This window comes from Gopherus flavomarginatus, chromosome 5 (genome assembly GCF_025201925.1).
Source record: "Gopherus flavomarginatus isolate rGopFla2 chromosome 5, rGopFla2.mat.asm, whole genome shotgun sequence".
In the NCBI taxonomy this organism is placed as follows: domain Eukaryota; kingdom Metazoa; phylum Chordata; order Testudines; family Testudinidae; genus Gopherus; species Gopherus flavomarginatus.
Genome location: NC_066621.1, coordinates 130,352,766 through 130,379,097, shown reverse-complemented (window position 1 = coordinate 130,379,097; position 26,332 = coordinate 130,352,766). Strand labels below are relative to the sequence as shown.

The following is a 26,332-nucleotide window of genomic DNA, read 5'->3' as shown; positions in this document are numbered from 1 at the left end:
TGAGTTCACCTCACTCTGACCCTGCAGCAATAGCTCCTGCCTCATAGGCCTGGACTCGGCTTCCTGCTCTGGGTGTTGCAACCCCCCTACCGGCCTAGGATTAGGGTTGCAGTGCCAGGGGAATTGATGCCCCCTGGGCAGGGCAAGGAGGAGAAAGAGGAAGAGGACACTGGCCTTCACCCCCTACAAATGTGAACCCTGAGTGGGTTGCCAAAAAAGACACAATGCAGTTGGTGGGTCTCCTTACTAAAATGTTTGGGGATCACTGCCTTAATTCATAGGTCAGAGGCATCAGTTCATATTGGCACTTTTAACCCAAAGCAGTAATTGTACCATATGAGATAAAGGATACTCTCCAATCCACCAGCTATCACTAACAGTAGCCCTCATACAACATCTTCTGCCAGGTCTCTGTCCGCTACAAGGCAAAACTTATACATGGAATTATTCTCTCCCTGGTAAGCAACATGTGATAGTGAGCAACGTACAGGAGCATCTTGGATTCGCTGTAAATAGATTCTAGAATTGCTTCAGCATAAACCATTTATGCTGATGCCTCCAGTGCTTAAATCCTCTTTCAAATACACGAACAGTAGCTCAGCTATGCTACTCACATTTATGCCTTGCTCATTATTAACTGCAGAACCCTATGTAAAAAGTGAATGGACAGGGTGCAATTAATGTTCATCGGGTAGGTTGGTTTTACAGGGGACAACAAAACTTATTCCAAAAACAGGGAGAGGAAAGGTTTCTAATACAATATGACCTTACTACACTCTTGTTCTTTTCAAACTAAAAGCGCAGTATGTGTGAGTCAGATTAACTGTACAAAGCACAGAATCCTACAAAATAGGACTATTAAGTTCACCCCCAAGCCAGTGCAGACTTGTTCCTTGAAGTATATGATCCAGTGTTTGTTCAGTCCAATTTTAGGTGACTCAAATGAGGAAGTGTCCACCGCTTCACCTCACGGATTATTCCAGATGTGAATAGACCTATCTGTTAGAAAATTGTTCCTTTATTCCTTGGACCACCCTATATGATTGCTCTCCCCAGCGTTGGCATTTCCAGCTTTCATATACTTGCAAACTTAGTAGTCATCATCTGATTAATCTATACCACTTTAGCTCTTTCAATATTTCTCTCTATACCAATCCCTGTAGCTCCTTAATCTTTGTTCTTCCTTCATTTCCCTCCTACGTACCAACAACTTTCAGGCACCAAAGTGCCTAGAATGGGTCACCGTGCTCTAGTTGTGGTCTTATCAGTTCCTTATAGCGAAGGACTGTCATCTCTTTGCTCCATAGCACATTGCATGTTTCTGTCTCACTATCACCCCAGATCTGCACTGCATTTCATAGTCCTTATGAGAAAAGTTTGAAGAATTTAAGGCCTGATTTTGATCGTACAGCAAATCAGGCCCTTCATGTTTTGTTAGGGGAAAGGATCTGTGCTAGAAGAACGATACAGGGTAAAACAGAATGGGGAAGTTGCAAGCTTCGTCCAAGAACACAAGGCACATGTGATATGAGTGTTATCCTGCTCTCATTATGTGCCCAGTTGCCCTTCAAGGAGGCAGCCGGTGGTGTGTCTGCAAATGTTAGAGCTGACTTAACCAATTTGTAGAGTCCCTCATCAGGGGCTGGAATTGCTGTTTACATCCTACATCCAACTACAGCCACAACTAGAACTGGTATCCATGTGGTGCACTGACAGCAGCTCTGCTAAGGAGATCTGAGCTCCAGGCTACTCTTTGCAGCTCCTACAGCTTCTTGTGCCTTCTGAGATGAAGCTGACTTCCCCATCCTGCTTAAATTCCTTACACTGTGAGAGCTGGTGCTGCAGTTAATATGAAGGTCTCTCTTCCCAGCCAGCATAGACTTACCCAATGTGAGTCATCTTTTACATTATCCATTAAACTGTGGCACTGTTTGATTTGCTATTTTTAGAGTATAACCATGCAAAGTATGTGCCTGATACACAGCCTCAGCATAGCAAGAAGAGCAGGATTGCATTAGAGGCCAAAATCTGCTTCTCTGAGCCTTTTCCTGCACATTATTGTTACTTACACGATTGTTATTTTTGGATTGTAAGCTCTCTGAGGAAAGGTCCATCACCTACTAAATGTTTGTACAGCTGGTTGAGGCTCCCAGGTGCTGCCACGTTATATATATTGCAGAAAAACCCAGAGGCCTCAATCAGGAGTGCCACCCTGCTGCACTGAGCACTGTATAAACATATATGAAGACATGGGGCTACCCAGAGTTTCTACCCTGTAAAGCTTGCAATCTAATCTGACCAGTGAGATGTGAAGGTGGAGGCAGGCAGAGGAATACAATGATATATACACATATATAGATGTGCAATTTGTAAAAAAATTGATATAAATAGACCTAGCCATAATTCATTGGCTGATTTCTCACCAGCATGGTAGCAGAGGTGCATCTTGAGTAGGAATTTGGAGGAGGAGAGGGTAGTGGCCGGATGGATCAGTTCTGTGCATGAAAGTCAGAGTAAGAGGTGCAGAGATGCTTGTTCAGGAAGCTGACAAATGGGCAGAGAAGGCATGTGGGTGGCGTGGAGGAGGTGGGGAGGACACGATGAGACACAAGAGCAGACAGGTAAGGAGAGGCAGAATTGTAGAGGGCCTGGGAAATGAGAACAAGAAGCTTGACCTTGATGCAGTAAAACTAGAGGAGCCAATGGAGAGATTCAAGGAAGAGGGTGTGTGTACCCTACACGGGTTCAGAATGGGCCTAGGAGGCCAATTGACATACAGAGCTGTGCCCGGAGAGTGGGACAGGCTTAACGGAGGATGAGGCCCAGCTGAGGAGGTGCTGGGAGAGGACTATAAACAAAAGAAGTTGAGAGCAAAAGGAAGCTGCAGATAGCGCGCAAGGAGCTCTGCAGTTACTCTCTGAGACTAGAGCAGGGCAGGATAGATAAAAATCAAAGAGTATTTTTGAAACAAATATATAAATCCATTTTTTTTAGTTTAAGGGGTTTTTAATTTAAATCTGATTGTTTTATTTTATTATTTAAATTAAAAACTCCTTAAATTAAAAAAAAAGGATTTATATATTTTTTTCAAAAATACTCTTTGATTTTCTTTTTAAAAATAAACCCGTTTAACATGAAGTCTGAATTTATTACAAAATATGTTAAAGGCTAAACTTATTAAAATCTCTTAACACATTTAAGAAATATGCTGACTCTATGAGCCTATCTTGAACCTAAAGGCTGCTTTTCTATATAAAGAAAGAATCCGGGGAGGAGGGGAATTAACTTTCAAGGTCAAGCTTTATAAATACGGCACAACAGGCCACGTACAGTATTAAGTGCTTGATCCTGTGTGGGGCTGTGCTACTAGGGGCAAGAGACTGGCAAAGTCACCACAGGTATTAAGACCTGGCCTCTGACTCTAGGAGACTCCATCATGTGATCTCACTAGGTGGCAAAAAGATGTGCCTAACCTAATGTAAAGGGTCTATCTAGTTGTATGCCAACATGTTTTAATGATTATATTGACCTATGAGAAAGTACCTTTCTTTAGAAAATAATTGAAGTACAAATGGAAAAGTTGATTCAAATCAATTATTTAAATCACCGTGATTTAGATCAGTCCACCCTGGAGAGGGAAGAGACTGGGAGGCTCATGGAAGAAGCCAAAGGGAACAGTTGGTCCTGGGATCCCCTCTTGAATAGAAAAGTGTGGCAGGAGGCTGGGGGGAGACAGCAGAGTGGAGCAGGCTCTGGTGGGAAGGCCTGACAAAACAGCAGGAACTGAATTTACAGGTAGAGAGCCCTGGAAGGCATCCAGTGGAAGCATGAAAGGTCAAGCTCCAAAAGGGCAGAAGGGGTTTTAAGATTGTGCTTTTTAGTTTGGGATTTTGTTGAGGGATTCCAGGGAAGGTCCTGGAGTGCACCAGCCATGACAGAAGGGTGACCCTACAGAAGTTGCAGCAGGGGAGAAGGCCAGAGAAAGGCTGGGTAGGAAGAACCAAAGGAAGGCAGCAGCAAGGAGTTGTCATGGCTGGATCGTGGCGTAGTGAGCAGGCCTGGGTTCCCCTACTAGCCACTGGTATGGTGGCATGAGGCTGGAGGAGGGGACAAGGATGACAGAGAGCCCTGAGAAAAGGGAGTGAAAACCACAGGTCCAGAATTGACACTGAAGACGTGATACAAGGTCTTGGACTCTGATTTGTTGGACTTTTTACTATTTCAGATGATCTGGCTGGTGAGCTGAGGCATAAGAAGGGGCAGACCAGCAGAGGACCAGTGCGGCCATTGGCAAGAGGCACCAGAGAGGACAGAACCAGTACACCATGCCAGGCCACAAGGAGTTGCTTCAGTGGTGAGTCCTGCCTCTTCACAGGGTGGTATGGTGAAAGGAATGGGCAAGGAAGATGGATCTTGTCTTAGCTATACTTTGTACTGGTCTGAAAATAGTGGATCAGAGCCATAGCTTCTCTGACTTCAAGTCAAGGGAGCTATTCCAGTTTTCACCAAATGAGAATCTATCCCATTGTGTTTAAATTCTAAACATAGCAAGTAGGGCTTTGGGGAATTTAACTGCAGCAAACTTACTGTGCATTTTTATTGTGTATGTTCAAGTTAAACATCTGACATCAGGTGAAAGCTCTCTAACAAGTTTGCATATATGGGGGCTGAGCAACATTTTCTGCCAGGACACATCCCCCTACTTCCACCTCACTCATTTGTCTTCCTTGCTTCAGCAGCGAGAAAGCTGGAGACTCTACGTTTCTGTTCTGCAGTTATAACTTGAGGAATAATTAGGAACTGTTCTGGGTTGTTGTTGATTTTTATGAACAAATAAGGAATGGAGATTCACAGTTTTTAGAATTACGGTCGTGAATGTTGAAAGGGTCACGAAACTTCTAAGTCAGGCTGGGCTGACCTATGTATAAACTGAAATCTCATCTTAAGAAAATGGGAATTCAGCATGGTTAAAACTGAGCCTCCTACCTCAGGCTTACACATTCCTCTCTTCCCATGCATATAGGGGTGTAAGGAGGCGCCCTGGCTCCCAGCCGCGCCTGAGAGGGACGAGCCAGAGCAGGTGCCTCAGTGGGCGGAGCCACCACCACCTGTCCCCGCCCCCCGGAAGTCAAGGGGCGGGACAGGAAGTATAAAAGCCCGGCCCAAGCGCTCAGTTGGCGGCCGGCTGCCGGAGAGGACAGACACTGGAGCCGGAGCTCCCGCCGGGCCCAGCCTACCCTGTGCTCACTACCCGGAGGAACGCTGGCCTGATCTGCCTCGCGCTTGGTATCCAGAGGAGCGCTGGCCTGACCTGCCCCGCGCTCACTACCCAGAGGAACGCTGGCCGGACTTGCCTCATACCCGTACCCGGAGGAACGTCGGCCTGACCTGCCTTGTGCCCGGTACCCCGAGGAGCGGCCTGAGCTTCCCTACGACCGGTATCCCGAGGAGCTGCCTGAGCCTCCCTACGACCGGTACCCCGAGGAGCTGCCTGAACCTCCCTGCGACCGGTACCCGGAGAAGCCCATGGTCTGGGACCCCCCCCAGACGAAGCTGGCAAGAGACAGGCACCCAGAGAGGGGGAGGTCGGAAGGGGCCCGGGGATAGCCGACCCTGGTTTGGCTCCTGAAGAGCCTGAACCCATGTCAGTGTGTTTCGGCCAGGATCTCCACTGACAGCAGCGTGCCTTCGCTGCTGCTAGGGCCCCGGGCTGGAACACAGTGGAGTGGGAGGGCCTGCGTTCCCCCTGCCACCCTCCCAAGGGTGGCAGCCTCCCCCTCTCCCTGGCCTGAGGAGGTCTTCTGTGTGGACGTATGATATACTTCCTTTGCTCAGCCTGCTGAAGGCCTAAGCCTGAACTGCTAGTCCCCCGCCCTGCCCAAGGGCCTGGGCTGATATACTTTGTTTGCAGACCCTTTATTCCCTCAACGCCTGCTGAGGGGTTAGGCCTACCCAGACTGCTGTGTGTAAGGAGGCGCCCTGGCTCCCCGCCCCGGACGAGCCCCGACACCGCCGGCTTACAAGGGGTTTATCCTTGTTTTGATTACAACTCTGTGAAATTATCACAATCCAGCTGAAAAAAAACTGCACAAAAGTGCCCTGGCTTGGGGTTTTGATAGAGGTGAACCTCAGCTACTGGATTTGGTTCCAAAGTTTCCCAGACTTCACAGGTGTGAAGATTCAGAGTTCTGGTTTGAATTCCCCACTGCAAAGTCTGGAGAGATATAATGTGTTCCTTTCTGGGCTCATCTCTAGTTTTAATGCAAACTTGAAACCCATAAAAACCCTCTTAATGAGCTTGGCTAATGTATCTGTGTGGATTAAAATCTTAAGAAATTGGCAGTTTTGCAGGGTTATGACACAAAATCAGGTGGACATTGATGCAATTGTGTTTTATCTTGAAATATTAGGTAGATTCTCCGACCTGACTTGTCCCTGAATTAGCACAAAGGAAATGCAGCCAGCTGGGGAAGTCACACCAGATAGTGTAATTAGTTACTGTTATTCTACAGTTATCATTCTTGTCACAGCTAGACTTTTGTCTTTTTGGCACAGGGAAAGGTTGAATTGAGACTCCATCTGCTCTGCAATTGGAAAAGATGGGAAACTTACTGATTCAGTGATGAACAAAAGGCACTTAATGAAGTACACATAATGATACAAGAAGCTGAGCACAGAGTGTACTCTTACTATGTCAAAAATACTGCCTGGACTTGAAGCTGGCCCAAAGAATGAGAGGGATTGGGTTCCTATTCTCTGGGTGAATAGGAGGGATAAAGAGAATTCCCAGCACAGTGAAATCTGGTTCTGAACAGCCTAATGCACTTAGATAAATTTATGACTAGAGTTGTTTGGGAATTTTCCACTGGAATGCTTTTTTGACAGAAAATGCAGTTTCTGCAAATTTTTTGCCAAAAAATGTTGAATTGCTGTTAGGAAAATCAAAACAAAATATTTTGTGTCAGTGTGGTTTCACCTGAATTGGAATATTTTGTTTTGTTGAGCTAACTTCAAAATGCTTAGATTAGAATCAGGTCAAACATTAAACTGCCTTTCCCAATCAGCTCATTGCCCTTATGGAAGTTGTAGTTTAGACCCCGACTCTCTTCTATGGACTAGACTCCCTGGAGGATTACATCTGTTATAATGCAATGTGGATTTCCCTTTGACCTACTGTATGGCACATTATGGGAGCCACATGAAGCTGGGTGCATCATGGGAGATATATTCCAGCCAGGGATCTAGCCCCTGGGGAGAATGGAGCCATCAGTCTTCAAAACTACAGCTCCCATGAGGCAATGAGCTGAACTGGGAAATATAGCGTAAATGTTTTGTAGAATTGATTTGAAATTCCAGTTCAACAAACCAAAATGAAACACTTCAATTTCAGGAATGTCAAAATGTTGTGTTTTGTTTTGATTAAAAAATCTTAAAATAAAACATTTCAACATTTTCAAATCAAATATTTTCAAAATTTGACCTTTGAGGCAAAAACAAATGTTGAAATATCAGAATGGCCCGTAGGACAGCAATTCTGAATTTCGCATAGCTCTAGTTATATCTCAGAAACAATGCACAAGAATCACATGGAGATTATGCCAGATATGTGGCACTTAGGGTTAACACTTTGGCCAGTCAATTCAAAATGTGTGTTTAAGACTAAAATGATGATGAATTTTCTTAACGTACAGTGCTGTGTACACCACCACAATGTGTCAAAACATATTTTATTACACTTAAAGTCTGTTTTGATAGGACAGATACACTAGAGAAGTGCAGTAATGGCTTTCTAAGCCTACTGAAGCAACCATGAAATAGTAACAAACAATATTAACACTTTGCACCTACACAATGTCCTAGGGGCACCTTCTGCACATTTCAGCCAAGGTTTTGGAAAGACAAAACCCAAGAGACTTTCCCCAGGGAATCCCTCTCAGGTTTTACACTTAGTCCAGTGCGTTGTAGAACAGGACTTTGGGAGTTTAGGGAGAGCTATGTGAATACTTATGACAATTTAGGAAATCTGTCTGGACAACTTAAGAATTCTGGTGGTTGTTATGAAATTATTATGCAGTTGTTACTATGAAAATTGATGTATCATTAATGTCTCCCTGTCTCTGTGTATCCACCATTGTGGACAAACCTTTCAACATGTACCTCCCAAACGAGGGACAATGGTGGGCTGCTAGTATGCAACAACTAGCTCTTTGGGACAATGGGTTTGCTTTTGCTGGAAGAAAATACTTCCTCCTCTTGTCTGAAAGGTGTGGGGAAGTGGATAGAGTGTAACTTTCCCATGCAGGACAAAGAGACAGAGGTGACCAAACATGAGGTTATAAAAGGACTCAAAGAAGGGAAGACTCACAGGGAACCATACAGGAAGTTTGGAAAGTAGAGAGGAAGGGAACAGATCAATCAAGGTCAGAGTAGGCAAACTGGGGTAGAAGGTTCCATGTTTCAGAACCCAAGTCAGGGACTGCAACAGAAGATCCTTGAATGGCGCTAGAAGACCCTGACCCCAGCCCAAGGAATGGTCTGGAATTATGAGGAAACTGAGGCAGGGAAATGCATGCAGGGTTTATTATTTTTGTAGAGATCTCTTTGTATGGGGGAAGTCTGAGGGGTTAGCACTGCTTCCAGGGACTGGACATTGCACCACACAGAAGATCTGTACTCCAGGAGTGCGCCAAGAAGCCCTAAGACAGTGCCAGTGCCCAAGCTCCATCCAGATTCCAGAGGCTTATAATACATGGAATCCAAAAGCTGGATCCCCTTACAGCAGACTCCTGAGGGCCAAGAGGAGGCACTTGAATGGAACCGTGACACTTGTGCAGGACAGACATGATGATCAATGAAGCTTATAGTCATGGACGTCATTATCAGTGCTTTGATTCAAAGAACATTGACTCTCTTGGGGTACATCTTATAACATCTTCTATTTGAGCATCTCAGGGTAATTTGCAAACATTAACAGATTAAGTCTAAGCATACCTCCATGAAGGAGTTATAGTAAACATACTAGCCACCAAGTTCACTATCAAACCAAAATCTTTCCATGTAACTGCAACAAAACCCTTTTTTCTTGGGTACCATAGCCATGAAAAAAGCAAAGCAGAGATGGAGTGGACAGGGAGAGCAAATGTTTTAATAGATCTCTACTGTACCTGGGTTTCCTTGAGCCATGGAGTCATAGATGAGTTTGCAGGATTTCAGCAGTGTGCCAATCTTCTTCTCTGGGGAGTAGAACTTGTGCATGGTTGTAAACTTGTGAAGGATTTTTTCCAGCACAACAGTTTCAGGCACGCTGGTGGTGACACCCAGGTCAGTGGTGGTTGTGTTCTGTATGACCAACTGGTTCTCTTTCAGCAGCTGTAAGGATCCATCTTTGTTGTGGATTTCCCGTAAGTAGGAATCGATGGCATTTTTTAAAGGTTTCAGGACACATTTATACAACGCTGACTCAACAATCACTTCTGCATAGGAAGGAGGAGAGGGGAATAAGAGAACATGAGATCCATGAAAAAAGATTAGCTTAGTAGCACAGATGCATCCCTAGACCAACCTAGTCCAACTCCCATGCAAGAACCTGGGCCATGTCATAAGCAAATTTAAAGGACAGTGTCAGTTACAAGTGGGGTGCATATCAATGCAGTCTGGACAAATTGGAGAAATGGAGAAATGGTCTGAGGTAAACAGGATGAAGTTCAATAAAGATAAATGCAAAGTGCTCCACCTAGGAAGGAACAATCAGTTTCACACATACAGAATGGGAAGAGACTGTCTAGGAAGGAGTATGGCAGAAAGAGATCTAGGGGTCATAGTGGACCACAAGCTTAATATGAGTCAACAGTGTGATACTGTTGCAAAAAAAGCAAACATGATTCTGGGATGCATTAACAGGTGTGTTGTAAACAAGACACGAGAAGTCATTCTTCCGCTTTACTCTGCGCTGGTCAGGCCTCAGCTGGAGTATTGTGTCCAGTTCTGGGCACCGCATTTCAAGAAAGATGTGGAGAAATTGGAGAGGGTCCAGAGAAGAGCAACAAGAATGATGAAAGGTCTTGAGAACATGACCTATGAAGGAAGGCTGAAGGAATTGGGTTTGTTTAGTTTGGAAAAGAGAAGACTGAGAGGGGAGATGATAGCAGTTTTCAGGTATCTAAAAGGGTGTCATCAGGAGGAGAGAGAAAACTTGTTCACCTTAGCCTCCAATGATAGAACAAGAAGCAATGGGCTTAAACTGCAGCAAGGGAGATTTAGGTTGGACATTAGGAAAAAGTTCCTAACTGTCAGGGTAGTTAAACACTGGAATAGATTGCCTAGGGAAGTTGTGGAATCTCCATCTCTGGAGATATTTAAGAGTAGGTTAGATAAATGTCTATTAGGGATGGTCTAGACAATATTTGGGCCTGCCATGAGGGCAGGGGACTGGACTCGATGACCTCTCGAGGTCCCTTCCAGTCCTGGAGTCTATGAGTCTATGAGTAAAGTAGTGTCATTTGCATCAGGCTGGCATTCAGTAGGTGTGCCACAGGTAATTTACACACCAAAGGGGCAGACGTTGGTGGGGGAGGTGTAGCTGTACTCACCATAGGCCACAGGCAGGGTTTGAACCAGAGCACAATATCAAAACGTAGACTTCTACCAGTTGAACTGAAGGAGTAACTCTATTAACCAGAAGCAGTAGTGAGACACACATTTTACAAGTGCATTACTATCCTGTAACAGGACAGCCAACTAAGGGGAAATATAAAGTAAAGCAGAACCCCACTTTCCCACACCGCGCTTGGTTGCTTTTCCTCTAACAACTCTGCCTTTCCAGACCCTCGTGTAGGTTACACTAACTTACCGATATGCAGTAATTTACACCACATTTTACGTCATCTGTGAATATGGCCCATGAAACCTATTTCCTAACACTTGCTTAATATTCAACAGGAGGAAAAAAAACACCCAGACAACAGCAAGCTTGAGAAACTATGGGAAATTGCATTACGCCTGTTGCCTACTACAAACATATAGTTCAATGGCACTGCAGAACAGTGCAGCCGCCCAGACAGGGAGCAATGAAAACATAGCAGTTATGTTTATGGGCATGACATGCAGCTCTTTTAAAGAATCTTCTACAGGTTACAAGGGAGACAATCTGTGCGCATGAGCAGCTAGTCTGGAGAAGAATCAGAGTCTGAAAGCTTTTCCCATGGAAATCCCCACTGCCCTCAAAAGAGCTATCCCTGGCCAAGTTTAACCTGTGAGGAGTCTGCTGACTTTGGGCCAAATCCTCCTCTCGCTGGTCTGAAGGAATAGAGCCCATCATCCAACTACGAGTTGGGGGAGGCATGGAAGAAGGGAGTTCTATTTCTGCAGCATTGCATTTCCAGCCATAACAGATTCTTCCTCTAAATGAGCATTAACTTAGGCAGATAACTCTCCATGCTCTGAACCTCTCCCATCTTGAAGGATGGGGGTTCCAGAGCAGTGACCAGTGGGGACCTTGCAGACAAAGGAACAGAGGAGTTCAGGTGGAGCTCTGAGGCAGGATAGAGGCCCAGAACCTCCACCAGATGGTCCTAGCCTCTGATGGAACTCAGGCTATGTGTGGGTTATTTAAGATGAAGCCTGTGACTGTTCTGAAGGTGATGGGGCTACGTGTAAACCCCACTCACAGTGGAAAGAAGAAAACTCAGGCAGTGAAAACTTGCACCGTTTTCAGCTTCCTCTACAGGAATAACCCACCGTGGAGCCAGCATTTGGAGAATGGGAACTGTAACCATACATCAGAACTCATGGAGTTCAGGGTTTGTCTTCACTTCTAAAAAAGCTGCGGCTTTTACTGCAGGCTAACTAATGCGTGCAAGCTATCCTGAAGTAAAAAACACAGTGAGAACCAGGCACTTTAGTTTTACCACAAGGTATTCTCGCTGAGTTCAACCTATGTCCTTCCCTGGGGTTGACCTCACAAAATTTATCTCATGGTAAAACTAACGTGCCTTGTCTTTAGTGTGTTTTTGAGATAGCTCACATGTGTTAAATACTCTGAGGTAAAAAAAAAAAAAAAAAAAAGGAAAAAAACCCACTTTTTTTAGCAGTGAAGACAAGCCCTCAGTCACTTTCTACTTTACAGTTGGGTTTTGGTCTGTTTATTCACTTCAAGGTCTGTCTTAACAATGCATATTATTCACTGATGTTCACTGGTCTGCCTGCAACCTCGGATTTTAGCTTTTGCAGCATCAACACCTTGACGTTTGGGGAGGTATAGGCTAGATGTCCAGAGAGAAAGAGAGAGAGAGAAGACAGGACTGCAGGACATGTCTGTCACCATTAATGGTATTAGGTCAAATGCCTTATGCAAGGAGGGAGGGGAGGTTTCCATTTTCCTTCATACAGGTGAATTTCTATGCCTGGGGGTACTGAATAAAGAGGATCATGACCTGTCCAGATATGCAGATCTGGAGTGATTAAAAACCAAGATAACATTACAACATAGGTGCTTCTTAAAGCAATGCGCAAGTTCTCAGGGTGGCCAGCAGGCCTTCCACTAACTGCCACAACACAGAAATAGGGTGTGTGATTTTGCATCTGCACATATTTGCATGAGATAAGGATTTTACATTTCTTTGTACTGTTCCCACAAATAAGCTCTAAACTACGCATGTCTTTGTACAAAGGCCACTGGCACAATATTCTCTAGGGAATTTTAAATTAAAAACTGTATTGTTAACAGTTATTCCCCTTGAACAGAAGCTGTGATTGAGGTAAAAATGAGGCGAGTGCTGTATTTTGGGGTTAGGGCTGCCAGTGCAGCTCGTGTTCTTACTAGTTGTGGTGCATGGAGCAAGAATTCATGGCTTCTGCCTTTGGAAAAAAACATAACCTTGCCTTTCCCAGCAAATGTTCTGCTGCTAATACCTGAAATGGATGTCAGAGATGGGGCAAAATTCTGCTTCCAGGGCTCCACTCTAATGTTTTACTTTAACTGGACCTTCTCAAGACATGGAGGTCCACAAACAGCAGAACTTTGTAGCAGAGATCTGCTCCATGAACCTGGTGGCTGCAGATAGAGTTTTTTGTGGAGCTTAGGAAAGATAATGCTTGTTCAGTTGACTCTCTCTCTTAAAGCAATTTTGTTTGGGTTTTTTTTATTTGATCTCCAAAATTTTAATACTGCTACCCTGAATGCAGCCAATCAGAGAGCAGCTTTAGCCCACAGTATTTACATTTCATCAGGCATCTAACAATTTTATAAGGAAAATTTTTCTCTGTGTCACCATTACCCCCAAACCTCTGGAAATCCACCCCCTGAAAGAGTAAAATGTGAGCATTACCTAATTCTTCTTCTTTATAAACAGCTGGATCTATGAGAGATTTCAGCTCTGTACTTTGTATTAAATAACTCTTCAGCTGAGTCATCATCATTCGAATTTCTTGTAGCATCTCTGTGCTGGAACTCTGTTTCGCCATCATCTCTAAACTGTACACTTTATAGTCCTGCACCAAATTGCCAAAGTAAGAATCCTTGTCCTGTGACAGCTCTACAATCTTCTTCTGCAGCTTTCTGTCAGCAGATAAGAAGACTGTGAAGACATTGGTTAGGCTTACAAAGGAAAGCCTGTGCTTGGCCTTGCCCAAGATTACAGAACGTGTCTTTTTAATGGCAGGGCTGCTCAGTTGCTCTAATTCATCCTCTGTGCTGCTTGTGGAGTAAGAGTCAGGCTCAGAAGCAGAGGTCTGAGCCACTGCATTGCTTCCTGGACAGTCCAGGGAGGTATGAGAACCTTTAAGTTCAGATGAGCTAACAGATTTACAACTAGCATCTGATTCATCCTGAGTGTGTTGGCAGGTGGCATCACCTTCTGGCTGTGGGCTCTTGGATGAAGATTGTGCATTGCGTGTGTCTGGCTCTGCAATGTTGTTTTGATTTGAGTCGCAGGAGCTGGAAGAAGCCGGCAGCCGAGAAAGCCTCTTCTTTCTTGGTGGTGGGACAGGGGGCAACTTTACGATTGCCATGGGCTTCCTCTGTAGCTCAGTCAAGTTCTTTTTTTCTGCAGCTTTGGGCTTTGCTTCCTGGCCCTCTGATATGGCTCTCTCAGTAATGGCAACAAGCATTTTTACTGCCTTTCTGCATTGAGAATCATTGCTCTCTGTACGAACATCCTGTTCTTCTTGAGTCTGTTCCCCTTTCAGCAATTCACATTTTCCAGGTTTGCCAATGCAGCTCTCTTCTGAAGTTCTTTCAGATGGCCGCCTCCTCGGAGGTATGGAAGGAAGAGCACATTTCGGTGGGGCGGCTGATGATGGGTCACTGGATGAGTAGGGTTCTTTTCCCTTTTCTTCCTTACCTTTACTGCCCTCAATTTTCATTTCCTTAGTGCTCTTCCTCAGTTGCTGAAGAAGCAGCTGGTCCTCTTCACAGGCAGTCATGGAATCCTTAGATAGCTTTTCAGGTGGCTTCAGAACTTGACTCTGAGGAAGAGGAGGAGGTGGAGGGGGACGGTGAGGAGACCTCTTAGGATTTGGTGTGGATGCACGACAGTGATCAGCGCTTGCACTGGAGCTCTTGTAAGGAGGTACATCCGGAGGAAGAGAATTGCTGCACTCCTCTATAAAAATAGGATTCACGAACCACAGCTTGTCATTTCCTATTGACAGCTCAATTTCACATGAACAGTGGTTTGTGCTACTTGCAAACTGCTGGCTAGACCTTAGATTATTCATCTGGGCAGTTCTGAGGGCAGAGTCTTTCACAGGCTGGGAAATCCTCCCTCCTGTTCTTCGGTGGTTTAAAGAGGAATCCCAGAAGCCTATCAAAAAATAACAGAGTGAGACAATGCCCTGAGAAAATGCTATCATGTCTGACAAGGTATGGGAAAACTACTTTGTATCAAAAGAAGTGATGCAAACTTTGAACCCAAGTTAACACTGGGAAAAAAACAGAAATTTCACTAGAAAACTGTTCACAGTCCAACTGTCAGAAGCAGGGCCACCCAGAGGGACGGGAGGGGGGCAAGTGGGGCAATTTGCCCCAGGTCCCGGGCCCTGCAGGGGCCCCCACGAGAATATAGTATTATATAGTATTGCAACTTTTTTTTATGGAAGGGACCCCCCAAAATTGCTTTGCCCCATGCCCCTGAATCCTCTGGGCAGCCCTGGTCAGAAGCTCATCCAAAGAGGACCAGTGACCTGATGAGGTTTGTCCATTGCTAAGTCTGAAGGCAATAGATAACAAATATGAAGCAATTAAAATAAAGTCTGTTTGCCCCCTACCATAGTCATTGTCCTCAAAATATACCAATAACCTTAGATAACTAAGGAAGGAGGGAGCATGACAGGGATGGGTGGGCATGGTGGAGCTGAGTTTCCCTACTCCAGGGCAGAAATTAGAGCAGACCACCTGCTACTCTCATTCCATCATTGTCAAGCGGTCAGGACTCAGAGAGCTGGAGCATAGGATCAGAATGGATCAGACCCGTGTCCATACAATCTGGTATCCTGACAGTGGCCAGCACCCGCTGTTTTGGGGAAAGTGTAAGAACCCTGCACACGTTGCATAATCTGCCCCATGCGTTTGGTTTTATCCTTGTCTCCAACAGTTGAAGATTGGCTAAACCCTGAAGCATTAAGGTTCCTATCCCTTCTGCAAGTTGTTGTTAGCATTAAGTGTTATAACTCTGGGTATTCCTGTTATCCATAGAATGCACGATCACTCTTTGAATCTCTCATTGAAACTGGCTCTCTGCCCAGCTCCACCACTGCAGCTCATGGCAGCGAAACAGAGCCTGGAGAATTCTGTGTATTGCTTCAAGGCATTAGACTGAAGTATCAGACAGCAGTTTAAATATTTCAATGTCACCTACACCTGATTGGCAGAGAAGCCATTGTTTCAGATGCAAGTGACTTTGACACACTGAAAACCTGTCTTCAGTAAGTGTTTGTACACAAAAAAAGGATTTAAGTGTTTTATAAGCATTTTTAGCATCAAATTTAACCTTTGCCAGGATTCCCCTTCTCTCTGAGATAAATTCTCAGTCACTTGTATTAAAAGACCACATAGCTGAAGAGACCACTTGTTTTTAGTCCTTTGTGTGGTTGCTCAGTAGAGGTTTCGCTGTATTCCCTAGAGGAAGTATCAGGAAGCACAGGGACTACTGCAAATCCCTTATCTATTGATTTAAGGAAAAATGCTACTTATTTGTAAGGGCACCCACTGTATGGCCTATGAACTCAGGAATTCCACACCCAACCCAAAGGCATGATAGGAAACACAGAGGTGGAGGATAGCTAGACACCAGAGATAGTGCCAGGCTTAAGCAGTCTAAGCAATTGCATAGGGCCACAAGCAGTTCAAGGAGGCCCCCCATTTCACTTGATATTGTGTGTTGGGAGGAGGAGGGGCTAGCACTGCCTCTGCTATACACACTAGATTAGAGTGGGGATCCATACATCTTATTTTACTCAGCCAGGACCCCAACCAGAGAACTGGTGCTCCTTGCACACTCCCAGTGCACAAGGCACATCACTGCGTTTCAGCAAGGGAAGTCAACTAGCCATTTTAGGAATGGAAGCAGTGGCCTGGGGTGCAGATCCTGCAAACACTTGCTATCAAATATAATGCTTATTCTGCCAGAAGTCCCACTGATGTGACTGGAACTGCTCCCAGCAGCGGGTGCTATGCCTACGGCAAGGCTTTCAGGCCTGTGCCCTCAGTGGTAAATTCTGAGGGCCAAAGCCTCCTCTCAGTTACACCAGCATAATCTCCTTAAGCTTCAGCTGAGGGTGGAACAGAAGAGCCTTTGGCCAGGAATCAGTGAAATAGCTTTTGAGTTCATTTTGAGTTTCAGTATATGAGGGCTGGTTCACTCCTGCCTTACCCCACTTTCACACCACAGTAACTCCTTTGATTTCACCTGAGGCAACTTCAGCCACCATCAGGCTCGCACACATGATGTAGCTGCACCAATGCTAACAATGCAATTGCTCTTTCTTCCCATTTGTCATGAGCTGCTCAAAACCCTCTGGCACCACCCATCCACAGCACTGTTTCTTACAGTGAAGCTTATAGATGTCAGCTTATGGTCTTCAACTTGGACCTTCACCACTTACTGCAAACAGGATCAAGCTACTGCTTTAGTCCATAAAGGACTGGGCTGGTGTCTAGGACAAATTTTGGTTTATAAGCATGTCACAGTATTTTCTTACTCAGGAAAGCTGACACTACAGTCACTTCATATTATGATTTCCTCCCAGGGGAGAGAAGATGATGAACTGGAATGTCTGTCTTGAAATAAACAAACACACATTGTCAGGGGCAGTTGAACTGTTTGAGAACAAATTAAACTAACAACTGCAAGAACATGGCATTTGGCATTTGGCATCACCTAGTCCGGGAGTTGGCAACCTGCGGCACATGGGCTGATATTTAGTGGTACACTGCTGCCAGCTGGGGTCCTGGCCGCCAGCCCTGCTCAGCCCGCTGCTGGCCTGGATTACAGAACCCCAGACCAGCAGCAGGATGAGCTGCTCAGCCTGCTGCCGGTCTGGGGTTCTGGCCGCTGGCCCCTTGCCAGCTGGGGTCCCGGCTGCTGGCCCCGCTCAGCCTGCTGCTGGCCTGGATGGACAGAACCCAGGCTGACAGCGGGCTGAGCAGGGCCGGTGGCCAGGACGCTGGCTGGCAGGGGCCAGCGGATGGAACCCGAGCCCGCTGCTGGTCTGGGGTTCCATCTGCTGCCCGCACTGCCGGTCTGGCACGCAAAACCTTTTACTGGCACACAAAACCTTAAATTAATGAAGACTTGGCACACAACTTCCCAAAGGTTGCTGACTCCGATCTAGTCTAAGACCCTGCTTCCAAGAAAAGCAAATGGGGCACAGTTCTCTTTAAATTGTTTAATGCTGCTGCACGTCAGCAAATGCAGCACAATGGAATTTGCTTATCTAAGTAGCAGGAGGGAATTACAGCATCTTGTGGGTCGAGGTAATGACAGGCATGTCATGGATCAGCCTATGAAAGGGGAAGCTGATGATTTTTCTCAGTAAATACATAGATGAGGCACTATGCAGAAAACCCAGAGCTAGGCACCCAGGCTGAAGAGCCTGGCAGGGCATTGGGCAGGTGTCTGGAGTTAAAATGGGGGAGGAATTCTTTTTCCAAAGTAACTGAGGGCCACACACAGCTGCCTCCTAGAAGCTGTTCCGGGGCAATAAATATTCCTTCCCATGAAGAAAGAATAGGATGATCTGCTCCCACGCCTCTCTTCTGGCACATCCATAAACCTATATCTTCCCACCCACAGCCTGCTGCCAAGTGGGTCTGCATTGCACATAGGGGTTGGATCCTCCAGTGCTGCCCTCCCATCCACCTCCCAACACATTTTGAAGGGCTGGGTTTTCCTCTGTCTTCTCAGTGATGCATCAGTTAAAAAGAGATTCTTTTTTTGATGAATCCTCTCTTTTAAAACCACATTTCAGTGCTCTACACCTTATACTCTTTGACCCTTTGTGTAATAACCAGGTCCCAAAAGGGGCAATCTAGCTTGCAGTGGGACATCTAATTTCTGTCCGATGAGAAATACATAACATTTTTGGAGGAAGTGGAAATTGACATCCTAGACTTTCAAACAATGCCAGCTTTCCTTCCGGAAGAAAAAAAGTGGCTGCTACCTAGCACAATCTGTCTGTACATATTAGATTTTGTTTTAAGAAGCAATAAACCCAATCCTAAATATTTCATCCTCTTTGACCTTATTGAGATGTCATGGAGCTCTAAGGAGCTCTGGAGAGATAGCATCCCTTCTAGGCAGCTGTATATTACACGAAGTCCTTTGTCTTCAAAAACTTCACTGGGATCCAGTACACAATTTCAGATGTGATCCCTCTATTGCAGGGGTTGGCAACTTTTCAGAAGTGGTGTGCTGAGTCTTCACTTATTCACTCTGATTTAAGGTTTTGCATGCCAGTAATATATTTTAACATTTTTAGAAGGTGTCTTTCTATACGTCTATAATATATAACTAAACTATTGTTGTATGTAAAGTAAATACAGTTTTAAAATGTTTACGAAGCTTCATTTAAAATTAAATTAAAATGCAGAGCCCCGCCGACCAGTGGCCAGGATCTGGGCAGAGTGAGTGCCACTGAAAATCAACTTATGTGCCGCCTTTGGCACGGATGCCATAGGTTGCCTACCTCTGCTCTATTGCCATCATCACGGTGGAAAGAAGAGGACAAAAAAGACCTCAGCTTGCTTTTTTAAGAAGCAGCTACACCTCTACCCTGATATAACACAACCTGATATAACACGAATTCTGATATAATGTGGTAAAGCAGTGCTCCGGGGGGGGGGGGGGGGCCTGCACACTCCAGTGGATCGAGTTCAATATAACATGGTTTCACCTATAACACGGTAAGATTTTTTGGCTCCCGAGGACAGCATTCTATCGAGGTAGAGGTGTACTACTTATTATCAAGTTTCAGAGTGGTAGACATGTTAGTCTGTATCAGCAGAAAGAACAAGGAGTACTTGTGGCACTTTAGAGATTAACAAATTTATTTGAGCATAAGCTTTCGTGGGCTAAAGCCCGCTTCATCAGATGCATCTACTGGAAAATACAGTAGGAAGATATACACCTCTACCTCAATATAACGCGACCCGATACAACACGAATTCGGATATAACGCAGTAAAGCAGTAGTCAGGGGGGAGGGGCTGAGCATTCCAGTGGATCAAAGCAAGTGCGATATAACGCAGTTTCACCTTTAGCGCAGTAAGATTTTTTGGCTCCTGAGGACAGCGTTATATTGAGGTAGAGGTGTACTAATTTTGGCTGCCTCTGTTTCTGGGAGCTCAATTTGAGACACTTTAGAGGCCTCATTTTCAGAAGCTGCTGAGTACCTGCCCTCTGAAAATCAGGGTCCTTATGGTATCTCAGGTTGGGCTCCCAAAAATTGTGGCTCCCAAAATCACAAGCCACTTTTGAAAATGTAGGTGAAATATTTTATTTTTTGTTATAACTTTGAGCTGCAAAGTAGCATTTTCTGAGCATTCAGTATTGGCTGGATACCCAGAGCCAAGGGCGTTTGGACAAAAGCAAAACTCAAAGCAATAATGGGGGATCCTGAAACTTGAGTGAACCTGCTGGCTAAATTCATCAAAGCTGATAGGAATTGAAACTGGTGGGTTTTGCCCAGCCCTACTTGGAAATATAATACAGAATATCAAAAAAGAGATGTGAAAACTCCCAAGTAATTCTATAGCATTAATGACAAATTAGGTCAATACAGATTTTAGGATATCTTGATTTCAGTAATGGGAGACTATTAAAAATATTGTGTGCAGAATAAAGCATTCATATATATATTTATTGGACAGAAAGCACCAAGCTACATAATTTTTCTGCTACGTTACTTCATGCAGAAAAAAACAATGGGAGGAACTATCTTGCTGAGTACAGTAACTGAGCAAACAAGGTTTACATCACTTTGTTAAACATATCAGACACTGGCTTCACCATGGATATAAAAGAAGTTACAGGTGTAATCTCAAAGAAAAGTCAAAGCTCATCTGGTTCAAAGAGCAGAAGAAAAGTTGAACAGGAAAGTAGTGTTAGAGCTGGTTGTTAGATGCAACATGTGACTTAACTGGAGTGGGTTTAATGGCAAGGAATCAGAGTGGCTTAGCCAGAGGCCCAGTTCAGTTAACAGAACACAGAACTTAGTGGGGAAACAAAATGAGCAAAGTGCATATGTACAACTATTATCTAAGGCACTAAGATTTTGAACAATCATTTACAGCAAAAAGTAGAGATGAGAAAGTCATAATAAAGATCTGTGTTACGCTCTAGACCTAATTTTTTGGGTTGATCAGTTACCTGAAGAGCACCAAGTTCATGCACCTTGAAACCACCAAGGATCAACTCCAAGGCCAAGTAATGAAAGCAGGTCAGCTGTATACATCAACATAAATGAAGATGATGTTTAATCAGCAAATTGGCACTGGTCTGATATCCTCCAAATGACATCATTTTTCAGAATGGCACCATTCAAGGTAGCAGTAGATCACTAGTTTGGAAGTGGGTCAAGTAGTCAAAAATATCTAATCTTCTGAAGACTCTGTCCCAGTTGAAGCTTGACTCAAGTAATCAAAAGCAGATAAACTCTACCACTTGGTGAGTGACCCATCCACAACGGTCATTGCATTTCCCATGAGTCCTGAGAGATTAATCCAAATGTAGAGGCTTCGCAGCTCATAATTCTTTTTTTCCCCAGTCACTTAAGAACAGGGAAAAGAGTGTGAGGTGATGAACTGCTGGAGTGTGAGCGTGTTTTTAGCTTTTCATTTGCCTGGATTGCCAGTTATTTTGAATATTTGCCTGTTATGCTGGATGGCACTGATGCACTTTAGTTATGTTGGAGTGTCCTTTAGTGTGGGTATTTCTACATCGTACTCTGGGCACCTAAAAAAAGGCCTAGACAGGTGCCCTTTTTTAGTGTGTCTGTATAAAAGAAAAGAAAATCCATCTCCCCTGCATTTAGGCTTCTCTACCTGTTCTGAGAGCAGCACAAAGCGGTTGTACTGCCTCTCCTATCCTCCAGCAATGACAACCCTCAACTGCTTTCAGGTTACCAGTTCCTGTGAACTTGTGTAAACTTCAAGCTGCTTCATAGAAGACTTACCTATACCCAGGCTCGCAATGGTTTCGAGGTCTGCAAAGCTATTGGCCTCCAGTATTGCTTGAGGCAGCCTGAGTGTGAAGGGCAGCAAATCCCTGTGAAAATAAATAAAGCAAAAAACCCAACCATTAAGAACTCCGAGTTTTGCAGTTTGATTTTAGAGATCTGATTTGCTAGCAATTCTAGCTCTATTCTGACAGGTGTGGAGGGCCCTTAATGCCACTAAAGTCAGCAGCAGCGCAGCTGCACCAGTGCAATCCCCAAGCTCAGACAAGGAAAACTGCAAGATGCACTGGCTGAGATTCTCTAGTCTCAAGCAGATTCTCAGCCCAAGTGAGGCTGCTTTGGGCCAGGCTGGTGGCTTCATCTCAGTTTCTTCCATGCTAAAGGAGGGATAAGGATACCCACCCACCCTGGTCCACTGTGAGGCTAAATGCTTGCAATGTTTGTAAAACACAAAGAGACCTTTGGATGGAAAGTGCTATGATAGAATCATAGTGTTAGAAGGGATCGCAAGTGTCATCTAGTCTAATCCCCTATAACACTTCAGTGCTTAAGACGGTAGGTTCTTTGGAGCATGGACCATCTTTTTGTTCTGTATCTGTATAGTTCCTAGCACAGTGGGGGCCTGGCCCATTAGTAGCGGCTCCTAGGTGCTACTGCAGTACAAATAATACAGAATAATAAGTATGTACAAAGTTATTAATTAATACTTATAATTAAAATTATTTTGGGGTAACAGACTTTCCTCTATCACTTTTCTCATCACTTCCTACTCTGCCTCCCTCCTTTACAAAAAATTAGAGCTTAACATATTTTAGATTCTAAATAGCAAGGTAGGATTATGGAGTAGGGTCTGGTTACACTGAATGACGGGACAGTGAGCGACTGGCGAAAGATCAGATGGGCAGTGGGAAACTGGCTGCTTTCATCAGTTGTCTATTCCCAGATTTTCTAACATTTGGGGTTTTTGAAGGTGTAGAAGTTTTATAAGGAAAATGTGATGGGTGTTAGCTGGATTCCACTGAAATACACCTTCACTCTGAGTTCTATGGTAATGATGCTTTTGGGATCGCTATGAATTGTTTAGGTTTGCTCCTTGTCTAACAATAATTTGCTATGCTGTCTCTCCCTACTCCCCATCCTAACAAGGCCCTTCAAAGTCAATAATAAAATTAACAAGACAGTGAAGACCTGGGTCTGGATAGCTTTATGTGTGAAAAAGCTTAGCTAACCATTCCGCAAGAAGCAGGAAATCCTATTTAGAAAAACTAACCACATGACTGGATGGTCTCTATTTAAAAAAAAACTGTATGACTTTGCAATTCTGAGAAAGTCCCGTGTGTTGGTAGATGAACCTACTGTGAACTGCCTTCCTCCTTACAAAAGGGTGTATATTTTGCTGACTGAAATGCACATGCCATGGCTAGTTAGGAGTGCTAGTGATAATAATGTAGCATTCAGGCCTGTATATTTGCCAGAAATAGAATTTTGGGTCTTGTTTGCCCATTTGACTTTTGATATTTTTATATTCTTACTAATATGTGTGAACAAGGAACAAAACAGGGTGTGGTACATCTGCCCACAAGCAGATGGGGTGAGAAGAGATAAGAAATAGAACTAAAGTGTTGCTGGGTAAAGTGGGAGTTTAATATACGAGCGCATACTTGAAGGACAATCCTGCCTCAACTCTTCTCCCGAGATAAGGTTGTGCAACCAGTCAGGAGGGGCGAGGGGGATGGGGGAAAGGAATAAGAAACACTAAAAGCCAAAGAAATGCCTGTCCGTGACTGAAGCACAACCTCACTTCTTATCCCTCCCATGGGATACAAAAGAGGTGGTACTGAAGCCTCCAGACCCAAGACCCTCCAAAACAGAACACAACCATAAATTATAAGGGGTGGGACCAAGGGCGGCCACTATAGGTATAATTATGCCTGCTAAGGAAGGGAAAGAGGACACAGTGAAGGCTCTGTAGAATACAGAGCTATGGATATGCTTGCTTGATTAACCCCAATAAATATTGCATTGCTGGCACTTTGGAATTCTGGTCTTCTGCTTTCTGTCTGCGTGACAAGAACTAGGGGAGGGAGAAGGGAAAGCCCTTAACATGGCTATTATGTGCATTGCTGAGCACTTAATTGTGTAACTATTTTTAATAAACTGAGTTCACGTTTGTATCTCTTTGCATGGAAAAAATTTTAGTGTAAAAGAGGAACAGAGCGTGAGCCATTGGCCTTCTCTTATTCTGTTCTTCGTATGGGTGTGGGGTATGTGGGAATTGGCTTCATTTTTTATTTAGGTAAATATTTGTAATTTGGAAAATACCAAGAAATGAAACCCCTAGAAAAAATCTATTTTATTCACTAGCTAGGCTGCCACCGACTCACCCATTCACCTACAAGTACTATTTTAGTGCTTCGAGGTAATTTAGACACCATGCCAGAACAGACTTATCTTTCTCCTGAGCAGAGGCTCTCAGTTATGATAAATTGTTTCCAATTATTTACAGATTACTATTGACTAGAGTCTGAGCAGAGGTCACACAACTCATCAGCATTCAGGAGCACATGCTGAACTCTTACAGGCTCCCAGTACTGGAAGACCAGTGCCTAATAGCCTTTGTTTTAATCTGGTGCTATCAGAAAATTATTTCCCGTTTACCTTCTCTTATTTGACAGCAATCTCTGAAATTAGCAGAAACATCAAGAGCATAGGTTACATTCAGTAATATCATTTATAAAAGGGACTAAGAGAAACATTTTCCTCTTTGTTGGGGATGTATATTTTTAGCTGCGATAGGCGTTACTAGAATTGCAACGCAGAAGTGAACTGAGTTGTCTTTTTCTTTTTTCCAAAGGATCATATGATTAGAGACTCTGCACTAAGGCTGTTTACACCACTCTGGCAGTGTAAGTGTGTCCTTAAACGTACCTTATGGCCCTTTTACACAGCCTAAGCAGTGTAAAGTAGCTTTACGGTAAATGAAAATTAGACCTCTCTTAAAATGTGAATAATCACAGTAAGGGTCATATTCTTTGCTCTAGGAATGACAGCATAGCGGATCACAAACTAAATATGAGTCAACAGTTTAACGCTGTTGCAAAAAAAGCTAACATCGTTCTGAGATGTATTAGCAGGACTATTGTAAGCAAGACACAAGAAGTAATTCTTCCACTCTACAATATACTGTACACCACATTTCAGGAAAGATGTGGACAAATTGGAGAAAGTCCAGAGAAGAGCAACAAAAATGATTAAAGGTCTAGAAAACATGTCCTGTGAGAGAAGATTGAAAAAATTGTGTTTGTTTAGTCTAGAGAAGAGAAGACTGAGAGTGGATATGATAACAGTTTTCAAGTACATAAAAGTTTGTTATGAGGAGGAGGGAGAAAAATTGTTCGTCTTAACCTCTGAGGATAGGACAAGAAACAATGGGCTTAAATTGCAGCAAGGGCGGTTTAGGCTGGACACTAGGAAAAACTTCCTGTCAGGGTGGTTAAGAACTGGAATAAATTTCCTGTGTAGGTGGTGGAATCTCCATCATTGGGGATTTTTAAGAGCAGGTTGGACAAACACCTGTCAGGGATCATCTAGATCAGGGGTGGGCAAACTTTTTGGCCTCAGGGCCACACTGGGGTTCCGAAACTGTATGGAGGTCCGGGTAGGGAAGGCTGTGCCTCCTCAAATAGGCTGGCCCCCACCCACCTATCTGCCCCCTCCCACTTCCCCCCCCTTACCGTCCCCTCTTAGAGCACCCCCGACCTATCCAACATCCTTGTTCCTTGTCCTCTGACCACCTCCTCCTGAGACCCCCCACCCCAACCAACCCCCCTGGACTCCATCCCCTATCCAACCCTCTTCTGCTTCCTGTACCCTGACTGCTCCGACTCCTATACACACTCCCACCCCCTGACAGGTCCCCTAGGACTCTGATGCCTATCAAACCACTCCCTGCTCCCTGTCCCCTGACTGTCCCCTGGTGGCTTGGTGAGCTGAGGCTGCGGGTGAGAGGGCAGCGGAGGAGGGGCTGGGGGTTAGCCTCCCTGTCCGGGAGTTCAAGGGCTGGGCAGGAGGGTCCCACAGGCCGGATGTGGCCCATGGGCCACAGTTTGCCCACCTCTGGTCTAGATAATACTTAGTCCTACCTTGAGTGCTGGGGACTGAACTAGATGACCTCTCGAGGTCCGTTCCAATTCTATGATTCTGTGATTTACGTTGAATTTAAAATTCAACTACATAAAGTAGGATTAGGATGCTCAGACTGTCACAGCGATATAGTTGGCATAAAAGTGTAGATTAGATTAGACTGGATTAGTGTAGATGCATAGGCTAGGTTACCCAGGGATTCCATTAGAGAGGGCCTGGCCCTGCTGAAATGGACAAGATGTCATAAGTCTTGTCTAGCTCTAGCATCTATACAGTATATTTTGAATTTCTGTCTTTAAATAAATGCCTGCTGTTAACTCTTCACTCTTGTGATTTTTTTTTTGTTTAATGTTGGTCAATTAATAAAAATAACCCAGGTAACATTGAGGCTTCTATCGCCATCTGGATTTGATTCAGATTCCTCTAAAGTGGAAGGACCAGTTTATTAGTCCAAACTTTCGGCATGGAATATCTAAACCAAGGTCTGTCCTAGGCTTGCAGAATTTAATCTCAGGTCC

The 26,332-nt window shown here is 44.4% G+C and overlaps 2 protein-coding genes across 3 annotated transcripts in view; one reads left to right on the top strand and one right to left on the bottom strand.

The window, feature by feature from the left end:
• The window catches only part of ATXN3 (ataxin 3), a 464,297-nt gene that overhangs the window by 36,516 nt on the left and 401,449 nt on the right, over window positions 1–26,332 (top strand). The window lies entirely within an intron of this gene.
• RIN3 (Ras and Rab interactor 3) overlaps window positions 1–26,332 on the bottom strand; it is a 104,012-nt gene that overhangs the window by 17,312 nt on the left and 60,368 nt on the right. For both annotated transcript variants that reach the window (XM_050953229.1, XM_050953230.1), the window contains 3 exons: window positions 21,669–21,760; window positions 13,326–14,801; window positions 9,165–9,473 (listed from right to left, as the gene is read on the bottom strand). In XM_050953229.1, the coding sequence (XP_050809186.1) occupies window positions 9,165–9,473; window positions 13,326–14,801; window positions 21,669–21,760 (1,877 nt within the window). The remainder of the gene's footprint in view (window positions 1–9,164; window positions 9,474–13,325; window positions 14,802–21,668; window positions 21,761–26,332) is intronic.